The sequence below is a fragment of the Schistosoma mansoni genome, chromosome W (assembly GCF_000237925.1).
Source record: "Schistosoma mansoni strain Puerto Rico chromosome W, complete genome".
Lineage (NCBI taxonomy): Eukaryota > Metazoa > Platyhelminthes > Trematoda > Strigeidida > Schistosomatidae > Schistosoma > Schistosoma mansoni.
The window spans coordinates 52353278-52378913 of record NC_031502.1 but is presented as its reverse complement, the minus strand read 5'-3'; the positions used below and the strand labels follow the sequence as shown (position 1 = coordinate 52378913).

The 25636-nt window shown below is 41.0% G+C and overlaps 1 protein-coding gene across 1 annotated transcript; it reads right to left on the bottom strand.

The window, feature by feature from the left end:
• Positions 1–222: 222 nt before the first annotated feature.
• Positions 223–11076, bottom strand: Smp_039740 (putative pre-mRNA-processing ATP-dependent RNA helicase prp5; the record flags this gene model as incomplete). Its single annotated transcript, XM_018790111.1, has 5 exons — positions 223–348; positions 6428–6511; positions 7650–7875; positions 10711–10854; positions 10892–11076. 5 exons carry the CDS (start codon positions 11074–11076, stop codon positions 310–312), a joined length of 678 nt encoding a protein of 225 aa, XP_018655487.1. The 3' UTR covers positions 223–309.
• Positions 11077–25636: the final 14560 nt, after the last annotated feature.

The following is a 25636-nucleotide window of genomic DNA, read 5'->3' as shown; positions in this document are numbered from 1 at the left end:
TTCTAATGTGACTTGCTTTGAATATTGGAATAAAACGTGGTGTAGAGCTCACAGATAACAGTTTCGAAAAAAACATGATTACAAAAATTCTGATAGCTTCTAATCTTGGAAGTACTCCTCCATTTCAGTCACTGAGGAAACAATATGGAAAGAAAAAATCTCCAGGGAACATCTATCCCAATCTCGAACAAAAACGAATAAAATTTGAAAACATTGATGATTTTGATAAACTATTTTACTTGGTAAATGAAAATGAAGATACAGAAGAATAAATTTTATCAAGAAAAATCATATGTACAGAACTTTATGTTATAATGCAGATCCATTAATCGGTTGTAAGTAATAGTCCTAAAAGAAATAGAAAAGTTACAAAAAGTCAACGCTGTTTTATTTTAATGAACTTTACAAAGTTAATCATAAAAGATAAAATCTGAGTTACAGTGATACGAAATAGTTCTTGAGGGTGAAATTCCGTTATACAAACTACAAAATATACGAACTATAATCGAAAACAAAAATCTCATTTATAAATTTATACGTTCATAGATATAGTTTTAGTCAGAGGAAACTTACGGAGAAAACACTAGCACCGTTCTTCACCGAATTAGCGAAAAGACAATTCTAAGAAAACAGTTTGGTGAGAAACGACGAGAGTTTGATACTAGTTTTATTATTTAAGCACATAAACACTGGTACAAGGGGCTGTATACGTATGGCCACGTGAGAGCATTTTGAGAGGGAGAGCTGACTCTCCCCACCCTCGGCCGTACCAGGACGTTTGGCGGCTACTAGGTAAGAATATGTAGGATGAAATCAATAAGCTATAACTCAAGACCAGAAAAAACAAATAAACTTGTTTCATGAGATATAAAAATGACTGATATAAATAAACCACAGAATAACAAAAGTACAATAAAAGTAACCGAGAAAAAGTTAGTATTTATCTACGTTATCTACGTTAACCCCGACCGTTGCTGGTACCTTGACGTGGTGGTCGGGCTTGCCTATCGTGATGAAGCAATCGAGCTATACTGGCTGGGACAATCGTTCCTCGAGGTCCTACCATGCCAGACAGGTCAGTTGAAGAGCGGTAAGACTAAAAGCAGCAATCCCAAGGTCCGAAGGCGAAGTCGTACTGCCGAATGTACAGAGGTGTGACGGCAGTAAGGTGTTTCCTTCAGACAACCAGCATGACAGCGATGCTGCCTTCCCACAAGGAGGGGTGGGGTTAGAAAAGGTCGATCCTAAAAATACACACCTCGCCTTATCCCACGGATTTCTGTCTCCGGCGGTAAGGTCCTTTGAAGAACGGAGCTAACACGTCAAAAATCCCCCACAAAAAGGCCGTGAGTGACCGGCCTCAAGCAGTTGTCCCTTGGGCACTGCGGTCACGCTCCCAAGTCGTTAAGACCAACACTAATCCAACTTCTTTTTCAGGTCCCTCAAGAAATACCCTTCCACGGTGTGGGCAGCCGGGAAGTGATAACTGCCCTCATACCCGTAACAGCACACGAGACCAAGTTGGTCACTTTCAAATCCTTCCTACACCTCCTAATAACACTCTTATCTCCACGACTAACCCTACTCACATCCTTTTATCACCTCGCACCACTAGGGCAAACGATTCAAGTACACGGAACGTTATTCCTGGTCTCCTGAAACCACGCTCTAAACTACATATAGGAACTTTTAATGTCCGAACATTGTGCCAAATAGGACAACAGGTTTCCTTAGCTAGGACTCTAGAATCTTACACCATCGATGTGTGCTGCGTCTCCGAAACGCGCATACAAGATCCGAGTAGCGTCATTCATTTGACCTCACCTAATCAAAATAAACAACCATCTCGATACACGCTTCGTGTATCTGGAAGCCCTGATGCTGCTTCCCGTGGCCTCGCTGGAGTAGGTATAGCATTAAGTCCTAGGGCAGAACTAGCTCTTTTAGACTGGATCCCAGTAGACAGTCGTCTATGCGCTGTCCGACTAAACGGATCAGTAAGGACTCGGAAAGATAGGGAAACCCGTCGTTGCCTCTTCGTCATCTCTGCCTACTCTCCCACTGACTGTAGCTCAGACGATATAAAAGATGAGTTTTACAGGAAACTTTCTGACCTCCGAAAAGCTAGGCGTTCTGATGTAGTAATAGTGGCAGGTGACTTTAATGCTCAAGTAGGTAAACTAAGTGAAAGGGAAAGACACCTGGGTGGATCTTATGGTGTCGTGGCTAAAAGAACAGATAATGGCGACCGTCTGTTGCAGCTGTGCTCAGATAACCGCCTATTTCTTGCAAATACTAACTTCAAGCATAAGGAAAAACATCTTTTGACCTGGCGACCCCCGAATTCGTCCCAACGTTGGACCCAATTAGATCACATCGCTATCAGCCACCGATGGAGGGGCTCGATAGAAGACTGTCGCTCATTCTGGAGCACATGTTTAGACTCAGATCATGCTCTAGTGCGAGCACGTATCTGTCTGCGTCTTACTGGACGTAGGAAAGACACTACAGGGAAGCCTCTAAGGGTTCTACGTAATGATAAGCAAGTTAAGAATATATTTCAGGAACAACTGGAAAAACAGTTAGACAGACATGTAAGTTTTGCCCACCCCGAAGCAGGCTGGAATGACATCCGTAAAGCTGTGGAAACAGCAGTGATATCCGCTAGTAAGGTAAACCATAAGGTTAGGGAGAAACAATGAATCTCGGCAGCATCTACCACACTGATAGATGCTCGAAAACTCATCCCACCTGGCTCTGACCATAACGAAGAGCAGAGTCAGCTTAAGCGAAGGCTAATAAGAAGCCTATGCAATGATCGTGAACAGTGCTGGGTAGCGAAAGCAAGAGAGATGGAAAAGGCAGCGGCAATAGGTAACAGTAGACAGCTATTCAGACTTATTAAAGAAACCGGCATTAGGAACCCAACTATTAGCGAAACTATCTCAGACAAAGATGGGCATATCATTCATTCTCAATCCAGGAGATTGGATCGATGGGCAGAACACTTTAGGGATCAGTTCAACTGGCCTTCAGCCACACTTCAGTTACCCACGATCCCCAGTCGTCCTGAATGGCAAATTGAGATAAGTCCTCCAACTCTCTACGAGGTTGAAAAAGCTATAGGAAATCTAAAGCGAGGGAGAGCCACAGGCCCTGACAGGTTTACCCCTGAGATTTTTAAGGATGGTGGTCCAGTACTAGCAGCGAGATTGACTGAGGTCTTAGGTAGAACCTGGGAACTGGACGTAATTCCACCTGACTGGTCCTAATCACTGATTATGCCAGTCTATAAGAAAGGACAAAAGTCCTCCTGTGACAATCACAGAGGAATCAGTTTGACCAATATAGTGTCTAAAATATTAGCTTCAATAATACTTAGGCGCCTAACCAAAGCTCGTGAAGAGCAGACTAGGGAAAACCAGGCTGGTTTTCGACCTGGACGTGGTTGCATAGACCAGACATTCACTCTACGTCAGGTCCTAGAACATAGACATATATTCAGACGTCCCACAATCGTAGTATTTCTCGACCTTAAGGCGGCATTTGATTCCATTGATCGTGAGGTTCTGTGGCAGTGTTTGTCACTGAAAGGAGTATCAAAGAAGTACATTAACCTTATCAAGGCTCTCTACTCGAACACAACTGATCGAGTTAGAGCCTATGGCGAACTGTCATCAGAATTGGTTACCTCAAGTGGTGTTCGTCAGGACTGTCCACTCTCTCCATTCTTGTTTAACTTTGTCGTTGACATGCTTTTAGAGATATCACTTTCATCATCTCAATCTCCTGAAGTTGAACTTTTACCGGGAGGCTCACTTGTCGACTTAGAATACGCCGACGACATAGTTTTATTCGGTGAAGACGCTGACAAAATGCAGAGTCTTCTGACCACTATAAGCAACAATGCAGCCATGTTCGGGATGCGATTCTCTCCCTCGAAGTGCAAAATGTTACTTCAGGATTGGGTTGCATCGACACCTGAACTAATGATAGGGAGTGAAGTAGTTGAGCGTGCTGACAGCTTCACTTATCTTGGGAGTCTCATCAGCCCTTGTGGTCTGGTGTGTGACGAAATCTCAGCACGGATACAGAAGGCTCGTCTAGATTTCGCCAACTTGCGCCATTTATGGCGTAGGCGAGATATCCGTCTAGCAACAAAAGGACGGGTTTACTGTGCAGCAGTCCGTTCCGTCCTACTTTATGGCAGTGAAACATGGCCGATAAGAGTAGAGGACATTCGTAGGCTACTAGTATTCGATCATAGGTGTCTTCGACGCATTGCTCGTATATCCTGGGACCACCGAGTAAGTAATGCAGATGTTAGGAAACGGGTAATAGGTAAGGATGGCAAATCGATTGATGAAGTACTGAAACTTCATCAGTTGAAATGGCTGGGACATGTGTTACGTATGCCCAACCACCGACTGCCCCGACGTGCAATGCTTTATGGTGTAGGAGCAGGTTGGAAGAAAGCTAGGGGCGGCCAGACCAAAACATGGCATAAATCCATGAAGTCGCTGACAAGTGGACTGAGCCATGCTTTCACGAGATGATAGCAACCGATGGTTAGAGACCTTGAATGACATGGCTCAAAATCGTTTGCAATGGCGAAGGTGCATACACTCTTTGTGTTCTGCCAAATTCTAATCTGAATTCTTCATGTCCGTATCCTTTTTCTCTTTCCAAATTTATTTCACTGTATTATACTCCTTCAATAACATCTTCAAACCCTTATCTTTCACATAATACTTATACTCTTACTACTTCTACCAATATGGGATTTGAATCGACAACTTCATCTCTGTGCTAATGTGGTATGGCAACTCGAACTCATATACGTACGTACGAAGTTCTACGTTGTAACTGACTGGCTGACTGACGTTAACTGCTTAAAACCCTTATGTTTGATTTCGTGCAATCATGCATTGAGATTGACAGGAACTAATCTAAGAAATGTAGCAAAGACGGTAGTCCTTCTTCTTTTAGATGACTACACCTCTTGATTTTCAACAATTGTGTATTCTGAAAGTAATCCGATGAAATTGAAAGTTGGTCTCTTGGTTGATTTTTAATGAAAAAAAGCCGTAGTGCAAAATCTTAAAGTTCGACTAACTTAGGGAGGAATTCAAGTACTTTTTTTATTGTCCTGAAGAATTTTGAGTGTTCATAACTGTAAGCAATTAAAGTGGGATACCATTACATATTTATAAAATCTCAAGTTAACTTAATATTAGCAGCAAGAGAAGCGTCTCATTGAATAATAACATGAAGAGAGAAGACAAAAAATCAAGGGAAACGTCACACGAAGTTCCAAAAGACATTCGTTTTATTTTAGTGCGTAAATATGTTAAATGTGACAGAAAACTAAAATACAGTCATTGAAATTAACTTTAACCGAAACCTAGAAACGAATCAGTTCGCTCGATTTGCAACCGTATGAAACCCTATGCAGTTATCAAAGATGCAGTAATATACGACAATTGGATACACTTATTCTTCATCATAAACTGAAGGATAATCGGGTAGTAGTTCATATGTAATACATTTAACAGTCTTCTCGGAAAAACTACTATTTACCGTAATTATTTATCTGACGTCTCACCCACACAAGTGAACTTTTACAACCTCAACAATTTTCCTACTAATTGCGATGTAACAAAAAATGTGTTCATTATTAACTCTGAGCAACGCTCAATTTATTTGAGACTGTGAAGTCCAACATTGGCATTGGTACCTATACCTTAACTAAAGTTTTTTTACCAATGCAAAAAGAATCTATAGCAGACAAATTACTATAGATACAAGCGTAGAAGAATGATACACATAAAAAATGAGGAATAAGGAAGGTTTGTGAGCGTATACAAAACTCTGCATACAGCATTTTGTTCCTTTTAGTCATTCAGCTTATCTAAATACAAATAGGAAAGTCACACTTTCGCGACCCACTTTAAGTCCTACGAAGTCATTTTAGTATACTTTCAGGTTAATGATTATACTAGAGGGACTTAGTTTTATGAAGCCGTAAGGCTTACATCCCGGATCCCATTGGACATCGATATTAATCAAGAATTAGTTCGACGGGATTTCTCCGAACTACCGAAAGTTAGGTTTCCAAACTAACATTTACCATGGTAATACAAATATTTTAAACATACCCATACTGATTGATGGTATTTGGGTAAGTATCGTTTCTCGATTTAAAACAAACATGGTTCGATTATGCATATAAAATTATACTCGAAATATTTTCGCACGTTAAATTCATTTTCTAGATAAAAATGCTACTTCACTCTACGCCTTATGCAACAGTCCATTATGTAACTCATGATATTTGTGTTATATCATGATAAGATGTACCCACTTTGTATTGTAAGGTCAAGTGAATTATTTCAGCATGAAACCAAAAATTGGTCGGGAAACAAACCTCTCTACGCCTAGCTTCCATGAGTTTACGATTATTCTCTTCAAGTATTTTGTCCAATTCTGCTTGCTTACGTTTTTCCTCCTCCTGAAATAAGATGGAACATTAGAAAACAGTTTCACATATAAAAATGTGGACAAAATATCCTACATACATGTAACATAAATGTGAAACCATAATATCGCCCTTCAATCGATATAAAATAAATAATTGCTTTGATACATTTGGAATTTTTTCGGAAAATCTGTACGTCTATTGCAAACAGCTTAAATCAAATTATGAGTTCATTCAAGATCCAGAACAACTAAGAACCACAAACATTACGTTCGAGCATAATATATTGAATAATATGAAATCTTGTGTCTTAACGTAGCCTCAACAGATATTGTCACACTTTATATCAATTTAAAGGATATGCAAAAGTATATCATACTACTGAGGGCTCTTTGTTCAAATAACTGCGATCTAGTAGAAGCTAGAGTAACTATACCAGGTGGTGACCCAACTATACCATAAGTATACACCTACAAGCGATACTCTCACTTTCTACTTAGAAATATAACTGATTCTCAATAAACAAACGAAATCCTCCAACATAATGAGAAATGAGTTGACCACTGTAAATATTTTACTACTATCGAAAGTCGCAAGGCATATTCTCAGTGTTTATTGAGTTATTATCACTTTACATGACAATGTAAGCGAGATATCTAACTGATAACCAAACAGAGAGTAGGGTGTGTAAGCATCTGTTTCATTACTATAACAATACTAAATATAGCTTAGTTGTTGCGAATTACAGTCAATAAAAAAGCCAAAGGCAAATGCCAAGTGAAAATCCAGTAAACGAAAAAGTGACAGATGGAAACATGTTGATGTAATAAAGATCACATAATTGAAATACAAGTAAATTTATAAGGCACTGCGACCCCGTTGATCTTTATTCTTTAGAGAATGCTTTTAGTGTCTACGTTGACCTTTTAACGAAGAAGGGTGTCAGACGAGAAACAACTTCAGTATTTCCAAGCCTAATCAGCTAGATTACCACTGTCTACATAAATTTATTAACGACAACAGAAAAATCTCCATGTTTAATTTTTAAACAATCGAGCTAATATATATCAAATAAAACAATTGAAATACTGAGCGACACATACACAACAAATATTTGTATATTGACATTATCAATTAACTCCAAAGTAATATAAAATGTTTACAAGATTACCTCCATACGTCTCTGTTCTTCCAGCTTGCTTTGGTATTCACGCTCGATCTCATCTAGTTTATTTTTAACTCTCCGGTCAATTTCCGCTTGATATCTTCGTTCCAATTCAGCCTGGAGGTCTTCAGCCCTATCTACTAAAGCAGCTTCGAAAGCCTCTGTAACCCGAGCCTCTAACTGTCTGGCTGCTTCCGCCTCTCGTTCACGTTCTTCCTGCAACCGTCGTTCTCTGAATTATGAAGGACATTAGAATCATAAATGTTTCGTTAAAAAATAATAAATGTCAAACTGGTCTGTTGCTGTAAAATGCAAGCAACATTTTCATAGGCTGATAGACAAATACTAAAACATGGAACCAAAGAAATGAATATATATTAAAGTTGCTGCGCTGTGAAAGTGAACAAAAAAAGAAAGTTTACGTAGATCTTATAAATTACTAAAAATTTTTGGGTCCGGAAAATGAAACAAGTATAGACTAATAAACAATTGAATGAACCTGTCTCAAACAAATAAAATCTTATTCATCACCCAGCATATTTGATTATTGACTTTTATGGTAACAATAATTCCAAAGTAAGTCACAGGTTTAAGCCCCAGTAAGTCCACTACGGTTTGGACAGGGAAGTAGCATTACTAGTGCGCACACTAAGTGTGGCTTAAAGCCGTTAATCGATCAATCATAAACATAGACAATAGTATACAACCAACCACACAGACATGGACTTGGTACATGAGTACCACAATAACGGGCAGTACAGTGTGAATATATTCACAACTCAAACACAACGGTCAAAAATTTCACCGACTGATGTGTCTTTAACTTTAGTAGAAATATAAAAAACTCGATTATGTGAATTAGAACACAAAAGCGAACAACATTGTTTTCAATGACATTCTCACCAAGTTTAACAGTAATATTTATATACATATATGATTGATCATTTAATCTATTTCATTGTTGTCGTTGACTCACACTTTTCCTTGACTGACTAGAAAGCCTGGTGTCAGTAAGATTGTTTATGTTTACTAATGATGTAGAATTATTGAGAGTAATTCGAAAGCATAATAATAAGTTAGCTCTGAAGGATTTAACTGAACTTAACAATTGGTCATACGGTAACAGACTGACATTTTACTCTGAAAAGTTTAAGATGATCTATTTAAAACAAGATGTCAACAACACAGCCTGAAAGGCTATGGTTTTCTAGCGTCGTCAGAGGAAGATTTGGGCTTTGGTTACAAGCAACCTCAGGTCTGATACCGTGACATGAATGAATTATGAGCCAATCTAGCGTCTGTAGTGTGTCCCAATCTGATAACGAATCTTCAATCAGTTTACAACCGCCTTATATGGAAGAATTTAGAGTGAAGAGATACCATTTTGCAAAAACAGTGCTTTGAGATGCATTTAAGGGAAGATCATAAAGTTGGTTATTGGGGTTTATTTTAAAAATTTATCGGGGACATATGGCAAAATCTGGTTGTTTTCCTCTAGAATACTGGGGACTAAAAGACCATATTAACCTGACAAATAGCATCGAAAGCCATCATTAGTTTTTAAAGCCCAGTCTTAACAATAGCCCTAGGGAGAATATTCACAGGTTTTAATTCGAATATAGCTAATGTACTCAAATGTGCTTTTCTGACGGTGCTGAACAGAAAGCATATATCTTTTTAAACATTTAGCGGAGACGTGTAGCAAACTGAGTCTTATTTTCTCTCTCGCAACCTCTGCTGTTTTTTTTCCATATACATAAGTTTTTACCCGAAGATAAAGGTTCGATTCCGCCAGAAATATGGCACCTAGTTAAGCAAAAGATTCTCACTTAATTTGACGACATTTGCAACCTAACAGTTTTTATAAGAGACTGGTTTTTCTGCACAATGTGTAAAGAATAGTTGAAGAAAACTCATTTATTTGTTTGGGAAGGACGTAGACGAAATGAAATCTTCTGAATGGCTTAGTGATGTTCCATGAATATTTATGGCGCATCCAACTATTTGAATTTGAAATTTTGCTTTGAATCTAATTTACTTTAATTCATAGTCTGGCCACAGAAAGTGAAGTAGTTGAGCGTGTTGATTCCATCCACTTTAAAAGTCTTATCGCGTTTGAAAACTGGAAAAACCTCAGTGCCGAGGGATAGTACTCAGTGGAATCTAGTTTATTTATAGCTCAAGCGAGTGCATTGCACAAATTACCGCTATCACCTTATAATCGTGAAATATGATACATGAATGTACAGAACACATGTAAGTCAATACCACTTAATCATCCCTTCAAATTATTGATCATGCATAAACGAACCATTAAATAAACATGGGACTACATGGAGTACTGAATAAGAACAGAAACCCGAGTAGTAACACCGCGAACGTCCATTAATCAAGGTAGTAAGGATATATTACACATACCTATTCGCTTCACAGAGAGGGGTAATAAATGATATTGAAATAAAAATATAGTGCAAACCGAAATAAATGACGTAATATCTTGGTGTTTCGCCGCCAGACTTATAAGTTTACATGAGAAAATAGGACACAAAGCACTAAAATTATCCCACTATACTAAAATGGAGAATTCGGTTTAATTTGTTAAACATAGTGGTGAGAACGCCTAATGCGTATTTTTCTATGTAGGTAGAGCTAACAAAAGCCTCAAGTGACAAGACTTACATACGAAGCGCTGAGACTAGAATTTACGAACAGCTTTTGAGCGGCGCTAAAGTGATCTTAAGAATGTCCACTTACTGACTAGGGATAAATAAGGGCTATAAACCTATGTGGGGAATAAGCATTATGACTTACAGTTGACGGTCAGGGTTAGATATTAGATTTTGGGTCTTTTATGACGAAGTGACACAAGCTAAAACACTAACTAACTAGATGGATGGACAAATTTGGCGCCAAAATCTAAGACCTGTTACTCTAAATCTGACTGGTTCGTCTATAAATTATAGTTTCGCCCAATCTAATATACAAGTAGCGAAACCTGACTAAGATTAAATATAACGACAGCAGATTTCGGAGTCAATACGGCATGAATTTAGAACAGAACAGTTACCTCTCTCGTTGCTCCAGAGCACGTTTCTCAGCTTCTTCTTTCCTTCGGGCCTCTTCTATTTTCCTATCTATTTCTTTCATTTTAGACTTTCGATTTCGCCTGTCTGCTTCACTATCGTAGCTTGATACAGTCGAACTTCTTTTTCTGAAACAATACTAAAGGAAGTAAACCGTTGGTTTACCTGCGTCTTCTGTCATGACGATGACGGTCTCGATACGACCTTTCATTTCCTCTTATACGTATCCTATCGCGTTCTTTGTCGCGATACCTGTCGCGCTCTTTGATTCTATCGCGTGAACGACTTCTGTACCGTCTAGGTTTCGACTTGTGACCACTGGACAGTGATCTGCTGCGCGAACGTCCCATTAACGTAGCGAGAGGAATGAGATGGCCGCTATTCATTTGACCTTGAATATCGTCAGGCTGAATTTAGGCTTGAAATTCTGTCGGGATTTGCTAGGAAATCATTATGAGTAATCCTCATGATCAAGAATAAGAATCTTAAAGCTTTGAAAGTTTCAAAGAGTTAATCACAGCGTCTCATTTGAAACTAGGAGCTGTTACGGATTTAACTACCTGCTTCTAATTTCAGTTCCATGATTTCCTTGTTTTGGAACTTGTGTTATTGCTGATTTCTGCCTGTTGCTTTCTTTAATGAATGCAAGTGCATTTTTTTTGCTTTCTGGATCGTCGACTCCATGCTACTCTGTGCGCTTTTCGAACGGAAAGTTTAGTCCTATCGTGATTTGCACTTTTCAAACTTTTGCTGTGTTCTTACGCAACAAAAGTACTATTTCTGATTTAAAGAATCGATTTTGAGCTATACGTTCGATAAACTCTTTTTTCTGAGTTTAACTCTGTTAAATAGTTAACTGTGGTTTTTCCTCATCTTACTATTCGTTTTTCTCCAGTTTTTCACATATAGGCTAGTTGCAGTTTATCCTAATTCCTTTGTATTCATTTTTGCCCGTTTTCAATGTACTGCATTTTTGTAATGGTCTTAGACCTTCTGCTTGCATCTATAAAACAATTTACGTCAATATAGCCGTGAAAAATTCATGCCGTTTTGCTGTTACATCTGGCATGCAGTGCGACAACTGCAAAGGTTGATTCCATGAAGCGTGCACAGATCTCACACCAACTGCTTACAACTGACTCAGCGAGTGGGATCAAAGGTTGGTGTGTGTCATCTGCAACATGGATGCTGTAGTTTTGTTGAGCAACATCATCTTCCTATTGACAGGTCTCCGGAATAAGTTGTTAGGAAACTTGGATAGTCATAAAACCGGAAGACTAACAAGGACGCGCAATTAAAACAAGAAGAGGGATGTCGACAGGTCTACTATCGATGGAGCATGCAATAGCACTAGTGACGACATGCTGAAACTCAGCACCATCATAACATCGACAGTAATAGACTCCATTAACTCCGCCTGTAGCTCCTCCAGGGGCTACTGCCGGTCCCAAGCCCGGGTAAAGGAGGAGGGTTGGGCATGGGGTTAGCGACCCCATCCCGTAGAAAATCAACTCGCTAAAAAAACGCTAACCAGAAAAAATCATTCAAACCATTCAAACTCTGCCCTGGGAGTAGAAGGAAAAATGACGTCTCATGATGAAAGCCGAGTTCCTTCGGAAGTCATGAGGCCGATGCACCTTCTTACAACCAGAGCGACAATTTTTATAGGTACATGGAATGTCCGGACAATGTGGGAGACCGGCAGAGTCTTCCAAATTTCTGCGGAAATGAGGAAATACAACCTGGAAGTGCTTGGAATCAGTGAAACACATTGGACGCAGGTCGGACAACAACGACTGTCTTCAAGGGAACTTCTGTTATACTCCGGTCATGAAGAAGAAAATGCCCCACATACACAAGGAGTGGCACTGATGCTGTCTAGAAAAGCACAAAATGCACTTATAGGATGGGAATCTCATGGACCGAGGATCATCAAAGCCTCCTTCAAAACAAAGAGAGAGGGCATTACAATGAACATCATCCAATCCTATGCGCCGACCAACGACTACGATGAAGACGCTAAAAACCAATTCTACGATAGGCTGCAGTCAATCTTCGAGAAGTGCCCAACCAAGGACCTGACCATTCTAATGGGAGATTTCAATGCCAAGGTTGGAAAGGACAACACTGGATACGAAGACGTCATGGGACAACATGGACTGGGAGGAAGGAACGAAAACGGTGAGAGATTTGCAAACCTATGTGCCTTCAATAAACTGGTCATAGGTGGCACCATATTCCCACATAAAAACATACACAAAGCCACTTGGATTTCACCGGATCACACTACACAAAATCAAATCGACCATGTCTGCATCAACAAAAAGTTCAGGAGGACGATGGAGGATGTGAGAACCAGAAGAGGAGCTGATATAGCATCCGATCACCATTTGCTGGTCGCCAAGATGAAACTAAAACTCAAGAAGCACTGGACAATGGCGCGGACAACATCACAAAAGTTTAACACGGCCTTTCTTCGAGATGCTGACAAACTCAACGAATTTAACATAGCCCTCAGCAACAGGTTCCAGGCCTTTCATGACCTACTCAATGGAGAGGGAACCACCATAGAGAGCAGCTGGAAAGGTATCAAGGAGGCAATCGTCTCAACATGTCAGGAGGTTCTGGGCCAAAAGAAGCACCATCACAAGGAATGGATCACTGTTGGTACACTGGATAAAATTGAAGCAAGGAGGAACAAGAAGGCAGCAATCAATATCAGCCGAACAAGAGCAGAAAAAGCCAAGGCACAAGCCGAATACACAGAGGCAAACAAGCAAGTGAAGAGGAGCATCAGGACCGACAAACGTAAATATGTGGAAGATTTAGCGATGACAGCGGAAAAGGCTGCAAGAGAGGGAAACATGAGACAACTGTATGATACAACAATGAAAGTTGCTGGAAATAACCGTAAACCAGAAAGACCAGTGAAAAGCAAGGAAGGCAAAGTAATCACCGACATTGAAGAACAACGAAACAGGTGGGTGGAACACTTCAAAGAACTCTTGAATCGACCAGCTCCACTGAACCCACCCAACATCGAAGCAGCACCCACAGACCTCCCAATCGATATTGGCCCACCAACAATTGAAGAGATCAGCATGGCCATTAGACAAATCAAGAGCGGCAAAGCAGCGGGACCAGACAACATCCCGGCAGAGGCACTGAAAGCAAATGTAACAGCAACTGCCAAGATACTCCACATCCTCTTCAGTAAGATTTGGGACGAAGAACATGTACCAACAGACTGGAAAGAAGGACTTCTCATCAAGATACCAAAGAAAGGCGATCTGAGCAAGTGCGACAACTACAGGGGCATCACTCTTCTCTCAATACCAGGAAAAGTCTTCAACAGAGTATTGTTAAACAGGATGAAGGATTCCGTGGACGCCCAACTTCGAGATCAACAAGCTGGATTTCGTAAGGATAGATCGTGCACAGATCAAATCGCAACTCTACGTATCATTGTGGAACAATCAATCGAATGGAATTCATCACTCTACATCAACTTCATCGACTACGAGAAGGCATTTGATAGCGTGGACAGGACGACACTATGGAGGCTTCTTCAACACTACGGCGTGCCTGAGAAGATAGTCAACATCATACGGAACTCCTATGATGGACTAAACTGCCAAATCGTCCACGGAGGACAACTCACCGACTCGTTCGAGGTAAAGACCGGTGTTAGGCAAGGTTGCCTACTCTCACCCTTTCTCTTTCTCCTAGTGATCGACTGGATTATGAAGACGTCAACATCTGGAGGAATGCACGGGATACAGTGGACAGGCAGGATGCAGCTTGACGATTTAGACTTCGCGGATGATCTGGCTCTTCTATCACAAACGCAACAACAAATGCAGGAGAAAACGACCAGTGCGGCAGCAGCCTCAGCAGCAGTAGGTCTCAATATAAACAAAGGGAAAAGCAAGACTCTCCGATACAATACAATATGCACCAAGCCAATTACACTTGACGGAGAAGCTTTGGAGGATGTGGAAACCTTCACATATCTGGGCAGCATCATTGATGAACACGGTGGATCAGATGCAGATGTGAGGGCGCGGATCGGCAAAGCAAGAGCAGCATACCTACAGCTGAAAAACATCTGGAGCTCAAAACAATTGTCAACCAACACCAAGGTTAGAATTTTCAATACAAATGTCAAGACAGTTCTACTGTATGGGGCGGACACTTGGAGAACTACGAAAGACATTATCCAGAAGATGCAAGTGTTTATTAACAGCTGTCTACGCAAGATACTTCGGATCCGATGGCCAGACACTATCAGCAACAAGTTACTGTGCGAGACAACAAACCAGATTCCAGCGGAGGAAGAAATCAGGAAGAAGCGCTGGAAGTGGATTGGGCACACTTTGAGGAAATCACCCAATTGTGTCACAAGACAAGCCCTCACATGGAATCCTGAAGGTCAAAGGAGAAGAGGAAGACCAAAGAACACATTACGCCGAGAAATAGAGACAGACATGAGAAGAATGAACAAGAACTGGAAAGAACTAGAAAAGAAGGCCCAGGACAGAGTGGGTTGGAGAAAGCTGGTCGGCGGCCTATGCTCCATTGGGAGTAACAGGCGCAAGTATGTAAGTAAGTAAGTAATAGACTCCATTAGCAAACCTGAGTCTCCCAGTACAGGGTCCTTGAATGCAACACTGATTCCCCAAAACTCTGTAGTTGATTAGACCCACGTTAACAGAGTTCAAAAGGACCAAGCGTCATCGTCTAATCGGAACATCTCAAATATTGCACGGAAATCAACTGGTGACTTGGTCGCACAGTCCATCCCCATGAATGTCCATCCGGTCACCAAAGTGCCTAGGAATCAGAAACGCGCTTCGACCTTCAAACAACAGGGTGCTGAACCTGAACGCACTGGAATTTCTTGGAAAACGATCACGGTCAGTGATGACTCTCTCATAACCATGAACCTTAAATTTAACCCTGACCTTCCCCTTAGTTTTCAGGACAAAAATGACAGGATGCTCTGTGGAGAGTTAAACAAGAAGCTCAGGCTTCCTAGAATAAAGCCTTTGACGGTCACACGGCTCACTCGGGGAAAGGGACCCAAGCATCAAAGTCACCCAAGACTACATCGTATAACACTCAAGAATGCTACCGATGTAGAGGATATCCTGCTAGCTAGTCACTTGGTGAAATCTGATGGGAGCGTAACAATACTGCCTGACATACTGCGCTGGAATTTCAAACGGTTGAATGTGTCAGCTTTACAAGACTGTCTACAACAGGTGAATTAGGATGTTCACCCTCAACTTGATATGGATGATCATTGAGATTTTTTACTCCACACGCTCTTATGTGCTACGAAGCAGTCAGTTCCTCAAATGGTCCCCAAAAACTACAAGCAACCTACAATCATCGAGAACCGCACTCTTCGTTTGCCAAGCCGCAAAAGGCACTGTTGGGCAGAGTACAAATGGACTGATGACAACCGCGCGTACAGGTAATACAAACATATGAAGGAACATATGCACAAAGGCAATAAGAGAGGACGGGCTTCAGTATCAGATAATGCTTCTCGATAAATTTGTCTCTGATCCGAAAAGCTAACTCCGTTACGCAGTCTCTCTTCTGCAAGCCGAAATTGTGTTTCCAAACTGCTAGGTCCTAATGGCCCGACCAATAACAACGGTGGTAGTAGTCCCTCTGTGATATGTTGCAGACTGTAATTACTACTTAAGAAGGTCCTCTCTAGAAGTATCCCTAGTTGCAAATGATTTAGGAGTGTTGATACCCTACGATTTGTAGTCTTACGTTAACTGTGACAAAAATGCCTTTCGAGCAAACCTTGCACTGCTAACGTCGACGCGCATTTTGGGCCAGTTTGACGGTAGACTTACTTACTTACTTACTTACATACTTACGCCTGTTACTCCCAATGGAGCATAGGCCGCCGACCAGCTTTCTCCAACCCACTCTGTCCTGGGCCTTCTTTTCTAGTTCTTTCCAGTTCTTGTTCATTCTTCTCATGTCTGTCTCTATTTCTCGGCGTAATGTGTTCTTTGGTCTTCCTCTTCTCCTTTGACCTTCAGGATTCCATGTGAGGGCTTGTCTTGTGACACAATTGGGTGATTTCCTCAAAGTGTGCCCAATCCACTTCCAACGCTTCTTCCTGATTTCTTCCTCCGCTGGAATCTGGTTTGTTGTCTCCCACAGTAACTTAATGCTGATGGTGTCTGGCCATCGGATCCGAAGTATCTTGCGTAGACAACTGTTAATAAACACCTGTATCTTCTGGATAATGTCTTTCGTAGTTCTCCAAGTGTCCGCCCCATACAGTAGAACTGTCTTGACATTTGTATTGAAAATTCTGATATTGGTGTTGGTTGACAATGGTTTCGAGTTCCAGATGTTTTTCAGCTGTAGGTATGCTGCTCTTGCTTTGCCAATCCGCGCCCTCACATCTGCATCTGATCCACCGTGTTCATCAGATGCAGATGTGAGGGCGCTACAACTTTCCACATAATCTTCAACAGTTTTATTCCTCCCCACTTAGAGTACGGAACCATAGTATTCCCTCCCTCACTCCAAAAGGATAAGGACACTCTGGAACGTATCCAACGGCGAGCCACAAAATCATTTCGGAGACCGAAATTTAAACCTTATGAAGAGCGCCTCCAATCACTTAACCTTTATCCATAAGAGTATAGGTGTCTTTGTTGGGATATTCACAGGAATATCCCAAAAATTATCTCGAATGTAAAGTGGTATGTTTTCAGACTCTTCACATAATTCGCATGTTATTTTCTATTGGTCATTATTTACAGTTGTCCGAACTATGACTTTCACGTGTCGTTTTCCTATTGGTCAATTTTGAGTTGTCCTTATTATAACCTTTACGTGTCCTTCCTTTCCATTGGTTACTGTTAATAGTCATCGTAACTGTATAAATATGCCTTGTCTGTAAATCATTTTTGACCTGCTTCTGACCCCACAAACAATTCTTATTTGACGGCCGTGTTCTGATTTACTGGAGGTTGGGGAACAGTATTGGGGTCGTACTAGGATATCTGAATTTGTCAACCGGTAAAATTTCGTGTAGTCTTATCGCAATACGCAATATTTAGCAACGCAATAATTTCGCGACGTAACAGTCTTAGAGGTGACCTTCTTATAGCTTACAGTATCCTTGTTTAGGTAATAATGTACATTTGTATTTATAATGAAATTTAGAATCATTATTTCCCCAATCATCATGTTCTGATTTCAAAGAGGCGATACTGAGTCTCTAAAATACCGAGACAGTTATTCTTCAGCCAAACCTTAGTTTGGACTTTACACCAGGGTTGGTGCCAAGAGGGATGTCTTTGGCCCACTGCCTTTTTACAATCTACAGCAACATTATGTGCAAACGCTTTAACACAGATGGGAATTCTACGCTGGTAGTTTGAAATTCATCTATAAGAATAACATTTAGGATGGCGTAAGTACTGCACAGGCAATTCGGCATGAAGTCGGCATGCAGATGGCTGGTGTAAGGGCTAGAGCTTAGAACGTAATAAAGAAAAACCTAGCCGACTATGCATTCTAGACACGTTTGTTAAAAATATTCATAATTAACAAAGACGTATTGGCTAAACTGGCATCACTAACGACTTTGAAGTGAATTAATTGCACAATCTAGTTTTTACTAAATTATCCCAGATGAGGAAATTACTAGGTTTCTTTATCTGTAACTTTTTTCACAATAAATCGAGAATCAATCTTTACAAGATATGTATAAGATCTACCGTTGAATACTTCTAGTTCTTATTTTCTACATTACGCTTATCTGATGTATTGAAGGTGGAAAGGCTACAACGGTGTTTGTCCTTGAAATATTCGAAGCGAACTCACCTGTCGACAATCCCACTCCATATCGTAATATTGTGCGTGGAACCCTCTAAAATAAGACTAAGATTCGAATTGATTCTTTACTTTGAGCTATTAAAACGGTTTACCCGTAGACTAATGGTCTACTTCGGTTTTAGTGCCAGTAAAATAATAGACCCAATCACAAAATTATAGGTTTGTCATGATATGAAAACATAGTCTATAAGACCTTACGTGGAAGTTACATCACTGTCTATTCTACCTCGTCCTATGGTATTAATCAGCTATATAACTTCTACTGTTTCTGAAGAACACATCTGGACTGAATAGAAAGTAATACATTTAATACAAAATACAATAGGTTGTACATAGAGTAACCACGCCCGAATAGACGAGTCACGTCATCTTGAATGAATCTTCCCGCAACGGCCAAAAAGCAACGTTCAGTAAAACAAAAGTGGAACAAATATTAAATGACCTATTTCAAATAGCCTACAATCAATTTCGATTATGGTTGATTTTGGCTAAGTCAATTTATTAACTATCTTAACTGACATCGTCATTTGGATTGTGACAATTTGCATATTTCTTTGTACTGTTATGACCACTAGAGCAAGTGACACTCTAGCCAAAATGTTGATTGCTTAAGTATTATCCGATGACTCATCATCCTCCTCACGCAAATTCTATTATCAGCTTTTGTTTTGTTTTACTGTGCCCTTATTCAATTTGACTATAAATTTGCCTATGCTATTGCTCGCTGATATTTACTCATGTGCCAGTAGCTTTGCAGCCTGCGTTATTTGATAATAAACTGTAGTTGCAGCTTCTCTTTGCCTTCTGATTTTATGCACCGTTGAGATTTGTATTATAACGGTTATCGAGGTGAAAGATTAGAGAAGCAGGCACTACAGACCCTCCGATATCAAGGAATCAGTTAAATTGAAAATTTGTGGATACCAAAAACATGTGACAACTAAAAACGTATCGAAAATTATGGACGAAATTTACGCGAATATATAGGTCAATTGAAGAGGCGTTGTATGCAAAGGAAAACAAGGGAATGTTATATGAAGTACATGCATGGGGCATCTTCACACACAAAATTATGCAACAAGATCACCTCGCAGTCCTATATATTAGACTCAGAAGGATTCAATGCCTTCGGGAGTTCTTCATGATATATGAACCATCCTAGCTTTTGAACGGTCATTCATTAAATTAACTAACTGTCATTATAAAACACACTAAACCTCCGAGGATCTTATGTATACGCTATAAGAAAGTTATTTGCATAACCATTCAGTCTGAATATCAGTCCACAATTATAATACGGCAAAGTCTTATAACCATCACGTTGAAAATAAATATACTACTCTCACTCCACTATTGCAATCATCGATCGGTAGAACTAGAGTAAAAAGATAAACTAACCAGATCATAGACTTCCCTCCTGGACTTTTAAGCAAAATTCATACATTCTTGTATTATAGTCGATGTCAGTTCGTTATGAAACCCCAAATCTATTCACATTTCATGACTCTCATCCCTGACATCTGATCTCAATCCTTAACCCTATTTTGGAAGTGCTAAGTGTTATATCTGAAGCGTTACGAATTCACTAGTAGCGAACGGAACAAAGACTTGTGACCAGGGACCGATAAGCTAGCTATTCTGACGCGACCCAGACCCAGCTAACTAGAGTAAGAAGTCCAAGTTGGAAGCGGGGAAGTTTTATTCCGTAGCAGCCAGAAGAACATCAATCCAATAAGGGAAAAAGTCAAGCGTATATATACAGCAATAGATTGTCCTTGGGCATCATTAATAAATAGCACACACAAAGAAACAATGGAGCAATAGCGTTTAAGATAGTTACAAGTGGGAAATGTGATGTGAAGGTAGAAAGAGAGCGTTTGGCACGAAAACAGCTAAATTCAAATTTCCAAAATAAAATTACAAAATTAAGCCACTTACCAAGTAAGTTCTGGGGATTTGACATCCCCAACACCTCCTCCTTTTAATAACACACATTCTTCGGGTCCACTTGCATTCTGACTGTCTTTCGCCGTTGGCGCAGTGACCATCTTCGGGACCGTAGGTCGACCTTTTGTGTTTCTTCATGCGTCGGGACTGCCGGCAAATTAAATGTGGTTTTCGGCAGCATCAAGTTGTGAATAGTCCTCAACCTTCTCCCCATGAGGATCTCTGCGGGGGACTTCTGCTCCGACAGCGTGTCGTTAGGGGTCGTTCTGTAGGCGAATAAAAAATTCTGCAGTGTCTCCACTGGCGTCCCCTCCCCTTTTGACTTAACAAGAGCCCTTTTGAACGTATCCACGAACCTTTCTGCTTGCCCATTCGATTGTGGGTGATAAGGCGGGGCGCGTAGATGCCTGATGGATAGGCGTTTGCAGAAATCCTGAAACTGCGCCGAGGTGAACTGCGAAACATTGTCGGATACAATCACTTCCGGTAATCCGTTCCGTGCGAACAACTCAGTCAAATGTTTCAGAGTCTGGGTGGTCGTTGGTGGAGTGACGGGAACAATCTCCGGCTATCTTGAGAAGGCGTCGACCACGACAAGATAAGTGGTTCCGTTGACTGGACCGGCAAAGTCGACATGTATCCTAGACCAGGGATGCTCAGGCTGTGGCCATGGAACCGGCGGCACCTTCGCATTGGACTTTGAAGCTTGTTGACACTGAACGCATTTGTTTACTAGATCCACGATATGCTGGTCCATGAGGGGCCAGTAAGCATATCTTCTGTCGATGGATTTCATACGCTTTATGCCTGGATGACCAATGTGGAATTGCTTCAGCACCCTCGGTCGTAAGGATTCTGGCACCACCACTCTATCTCCAAACATCAAGCATTCATTTACAATGCATAATGAGTCACGACGATGGTAAAGCTGCTTCATATCACCATCAAGTTCAGTTGATGGCCAGCCATTGGTGACGTAGTTCATCGTTTTCTTAATGATGGGGTCGTTTCTGGAAGCAGTTTGTATCTCAGATTCTGAGACTGGCAAAGCACGAACAGCAGTTGTCAGGTAGCATTGCGCGTGGTATTCTGTCGAAAGAGAGGCGATAACGGCATCTTCATCGGTCGTACGGCGTTCGCTGATGAGTCGTGACATTGCGTCTGCCTGACCAAAATGTTGGGTGCGTCGATACTGAATGTCAAAATCATAACCCAAGAGGATCAAGGCCCATCGTTGGAGACGGTTTGCAGAGTGGGCCGGGACGCCAGACTTCGAACCAAAAATTGCAAGGAGAGGCTTGTGGTCAGTTAGAAGAGTAAATCTCCGACCATAAAGAAACTTGTGAAAACGACGCACTGCGAAGATTAGGGCAAGAGCCTCCTTCTCTATCTGGCTATACTTTTTTTCTGCTGGGGTTAATGTTCGCGATGCATGCATAATGGCTTTCTCTGTCGCGTCGGGAAACTGGTGTGAAATGACAGCACCGAGCCCAAAGGCTGAAGCGTCTGCGGCCACGATGATTGGCAAAGACGGATCGTAGTGCGTTAATAGTAGTTCTGAGCTAACAATTGTCTTTAGCTTACAAAAGGCGTTTTGACACTCCTTTGTCCAGTTCCAGCTGGTATCCTTATTCAGAAGATAATTCAGTGGGGCGCGTATGTCATGCATCGATGGAACGAAGGCTGAGTAATAACTAACCAATACCAGGAATGATCGTAGAGCAGAGATATTGGTAGGTGTGGGCATAGTTTTTATAGCTCGAATGTTCTCGGGATCTGGTCTGCGACCTGCAGCATCGAAGATGAACCCCAAATACTTCACGGACTTCAAGAAAAGCTGGCATTTTTCCGGGCGTGGCCGGAACCCGTTGTTGCTGACGCGTTGGAGCACGGCTGTTGTGCGTTCTCGTAGCTGTTCCGACGTTGTGGCAACAATGAGGATGTCATCCAGATAAGTTGCGACCCCCGGGATACCCGATAGAATGGTATCCATTAGCTGATGGAAAATAGATGGGGCGGTCTTAACTTCAAACGGCAGTCGATTATACTGAAACAGGCCACGATGAGTATTAATAGTGAGTAGCTCTCTTGATTCTTCAGCCAATTCTACTTGTAGATAGGCATCAGCAAGATCCAGCTTTGCAAAGAACTTTCCGCCATTCAGCATAGTGAACAAATCTGCCGGGACTGGCAGCGGGTAGTGATGCTGTTCTAGGGCTGCGTTGAGACCTGTGGAAAAATCTGCACATATTCGGATCGTACCATTAACCTTCTTGATGACAACAATAGGTGCTGCCCATGCTGAATAAGAGACAGGAGTAATAACTCCTTCACGTTGAAGGCGATCAAGTTCTTCCTCAACTCTCGGTAATGCAGCATATGGTACTGGTCTCTTCGGACGAAAAACAGGTTTAACCCCAGTTTTCAATCGAAGTGTTGCTTTCATGGCTGAGCACCGACCCAAAACAGGCTGGAAGACGGTCGAAAACTTCGTAATTAGTTCCTTTGAATATGCTTCCGGGTCATGGGGTTGCTTTACTAGATGATACAAGGTGTTTAACGGGACGTCCGCTAAATGCAGCTGGTCAAAACAATCTAATCCAAGTAAATTAAGATCAACCGGTGCAATGTAACATACCCCAGTGAACGTCGAATCGCGAAAAGACACTTCACAATGTAGTTGACCTAACAAACGTAAGTAATTACCGCATGCTGTACGAGGTTTTTGTGTTGTTGTCGCCATACGTGGTCTGCCCATTTTAATCCAAGATTTTTGTGAAAGAATCGTCACGTCTGATGCTGTGTCTATTTGCAATCTAAATGGATGCCCGTTAATATTAATGGTAATAAATTTTCTCTCACCTGGGGTTGAGTTCTGACAGGTTGCTACAAGACTCAACGAATTTGTGCACGGCTTGGGGGCAGACTTTCTAGTACTTCTGGGGCGATTCGGCTTCTTATTTTGGCAAAATTCATCTTTGTGGCCCACAGCTTTACACTTCCCGCAACGATGTTGTTTATACGGGCAGCTTCGAACATAATGCCATGCACCACAGTGCCAGCATGGAGTAGGAGGATTCGTCTTTGCTTGTTGGACTGAGTTAGAGTGAGATAAACTAGGTATAGCTGGGGCGGATTTAACAGGTTTCGTTGGTTGTTGGACTACATGTACTTCAGGGCGATCAGAAACACCACGTTGAACCATAGTAGTGTCATGCTGCAGATTAATTAGACGTTGATATTCGTTAGCAATATCATTAAGAGTCAGCTTAGGGTCTTGATCCAATCGACTGAGCAATCGTGTTCTAATGTCACTGAACTTTTGCGATTGGAGGCTGCAGATGAGAATGAGGGCTTTAAACTGATCTTCAGTTAGCGACTTCAACCGAAAGCGTTCGCATTCGCGGTTGACAATGCCCACATGCGTCAGAAAATCGGTGTCTTCGTTCATAGTCAGCTTCAAACATCGGTAGCGTGTGTTGAACAGTGAGGAATTATCTCGGGACTGTTGGCTCAATGACTGGACAGTGTCTGAGAATGAGCGATCGCGTGGGTTTAGAGGCAGAATCAGGTTACAATATTTATCAAGTTCACTAGGACCCAGCTTTCGAAGCAGCAACCGGACTTTCCAAGCATCATCTTGATTGGCAAAATCAAATCTGAATAAATCTTCATAACGCCGAAACCACATATCAAACGTAACATTAGATTCAGGATCGTAATGAAACTCAGAAATGCTGCTGGCAATACCATCAACTGAAGGTGCAGTAGTGGTAGGATTAGAACTGCTTGGTTGGCTATTGGTCGTAATTTTTATTTCTGTTAGCATCTGGATAAGTTTCATCTGCCGTTCGAGCAATAATTCCACTTTTGCAGGATCCATATTTGCACCAGCCTCGTCGCCAATTGTTATATCTGAAGCGTTACGAATTCACTAGTAGCGAACGGAACAAAGACTTGTGACCAGGGACCGATAAGCTAGCTATTCTGACGCGACCCAGACTCAGCTAACTAGAGTAAGAAGTCCAAGTTGGAAGCGGGGAAGTTTTATTCCGTAGCAGCCAGAAGCACATCAATCCAATAAGGGAAAAAGTCAAGCGTATATATACAGCAACAGATTGTCCTTGGGCATCATTAATAAATAGCACACACAAAGAAACAATGGAGCAATAGCGTTTAAGATAGTTACAAGTGGGAAATGTGATGTGAAGGTAGAAAGAGAGCGTTTGGCACGAAAACAGCTAGATTCAAATTTCCAAAATAAAATTACAAAATTAAGCCACTTACCAAGTAAGTTCTGGGGATTTGACATCCCCAACAGTAAGTGACTGAGACTTCTCAAGATCACTTTTGGAATCGTGTAATGTTGTCCCTACACTTCAGTTTGATCTTATTCCTCTATACAAGCCATCTGAATATAATATTTCGGAGAGTTTGGTATCAGTGTCGTCTTATATACATTTTTACAGGGAAGGTCAGTGATGTCAAATGTTCTTCGTGCATAAAAAATCAATTCAGCTCGATGTATGTATCTTGTTTTTATCAGAAGGGGTTTTGTGGAGATTTCAGTAATCTTATAGTTGAATTCATGAGTCAATTAAAGCTAGACCACCATGGAAGCCCTGGACGTCCGTTTTGTCCTATTGTGTGACTGCTGAGGAGACCCAAAATAGGACGAAACAGTCGTCCAGTGCTTTCAGATTTTCCATGGTGATCTAACTTCAATTAACTATTATTTTTTTGTTGATATTATATTCTGTATTTCACTAGTTTTATGTCACACTCAATTTCGAATACATAAATGATGACTTTTCTATACATAGTTAACTATTAGCTGATTTAAATACAAACAGCGGTTAAATAGCCATTTAATTAATAAACCAGTTCAATTAATATTGTAAACTAAAACAATGTAATGAAGTGACTTTATGTTTGTTAATCAATTAAAAATAAACAAAAACTAGTTACATAACTAATTGAAATATCATATTGTGTCAATCAGAAATAAATTGATGTTTGTTGTTGCACGAAATAAATCTTGTAAGGTTCAGTTAAATCGAAATATGTTAGTTAAAATGA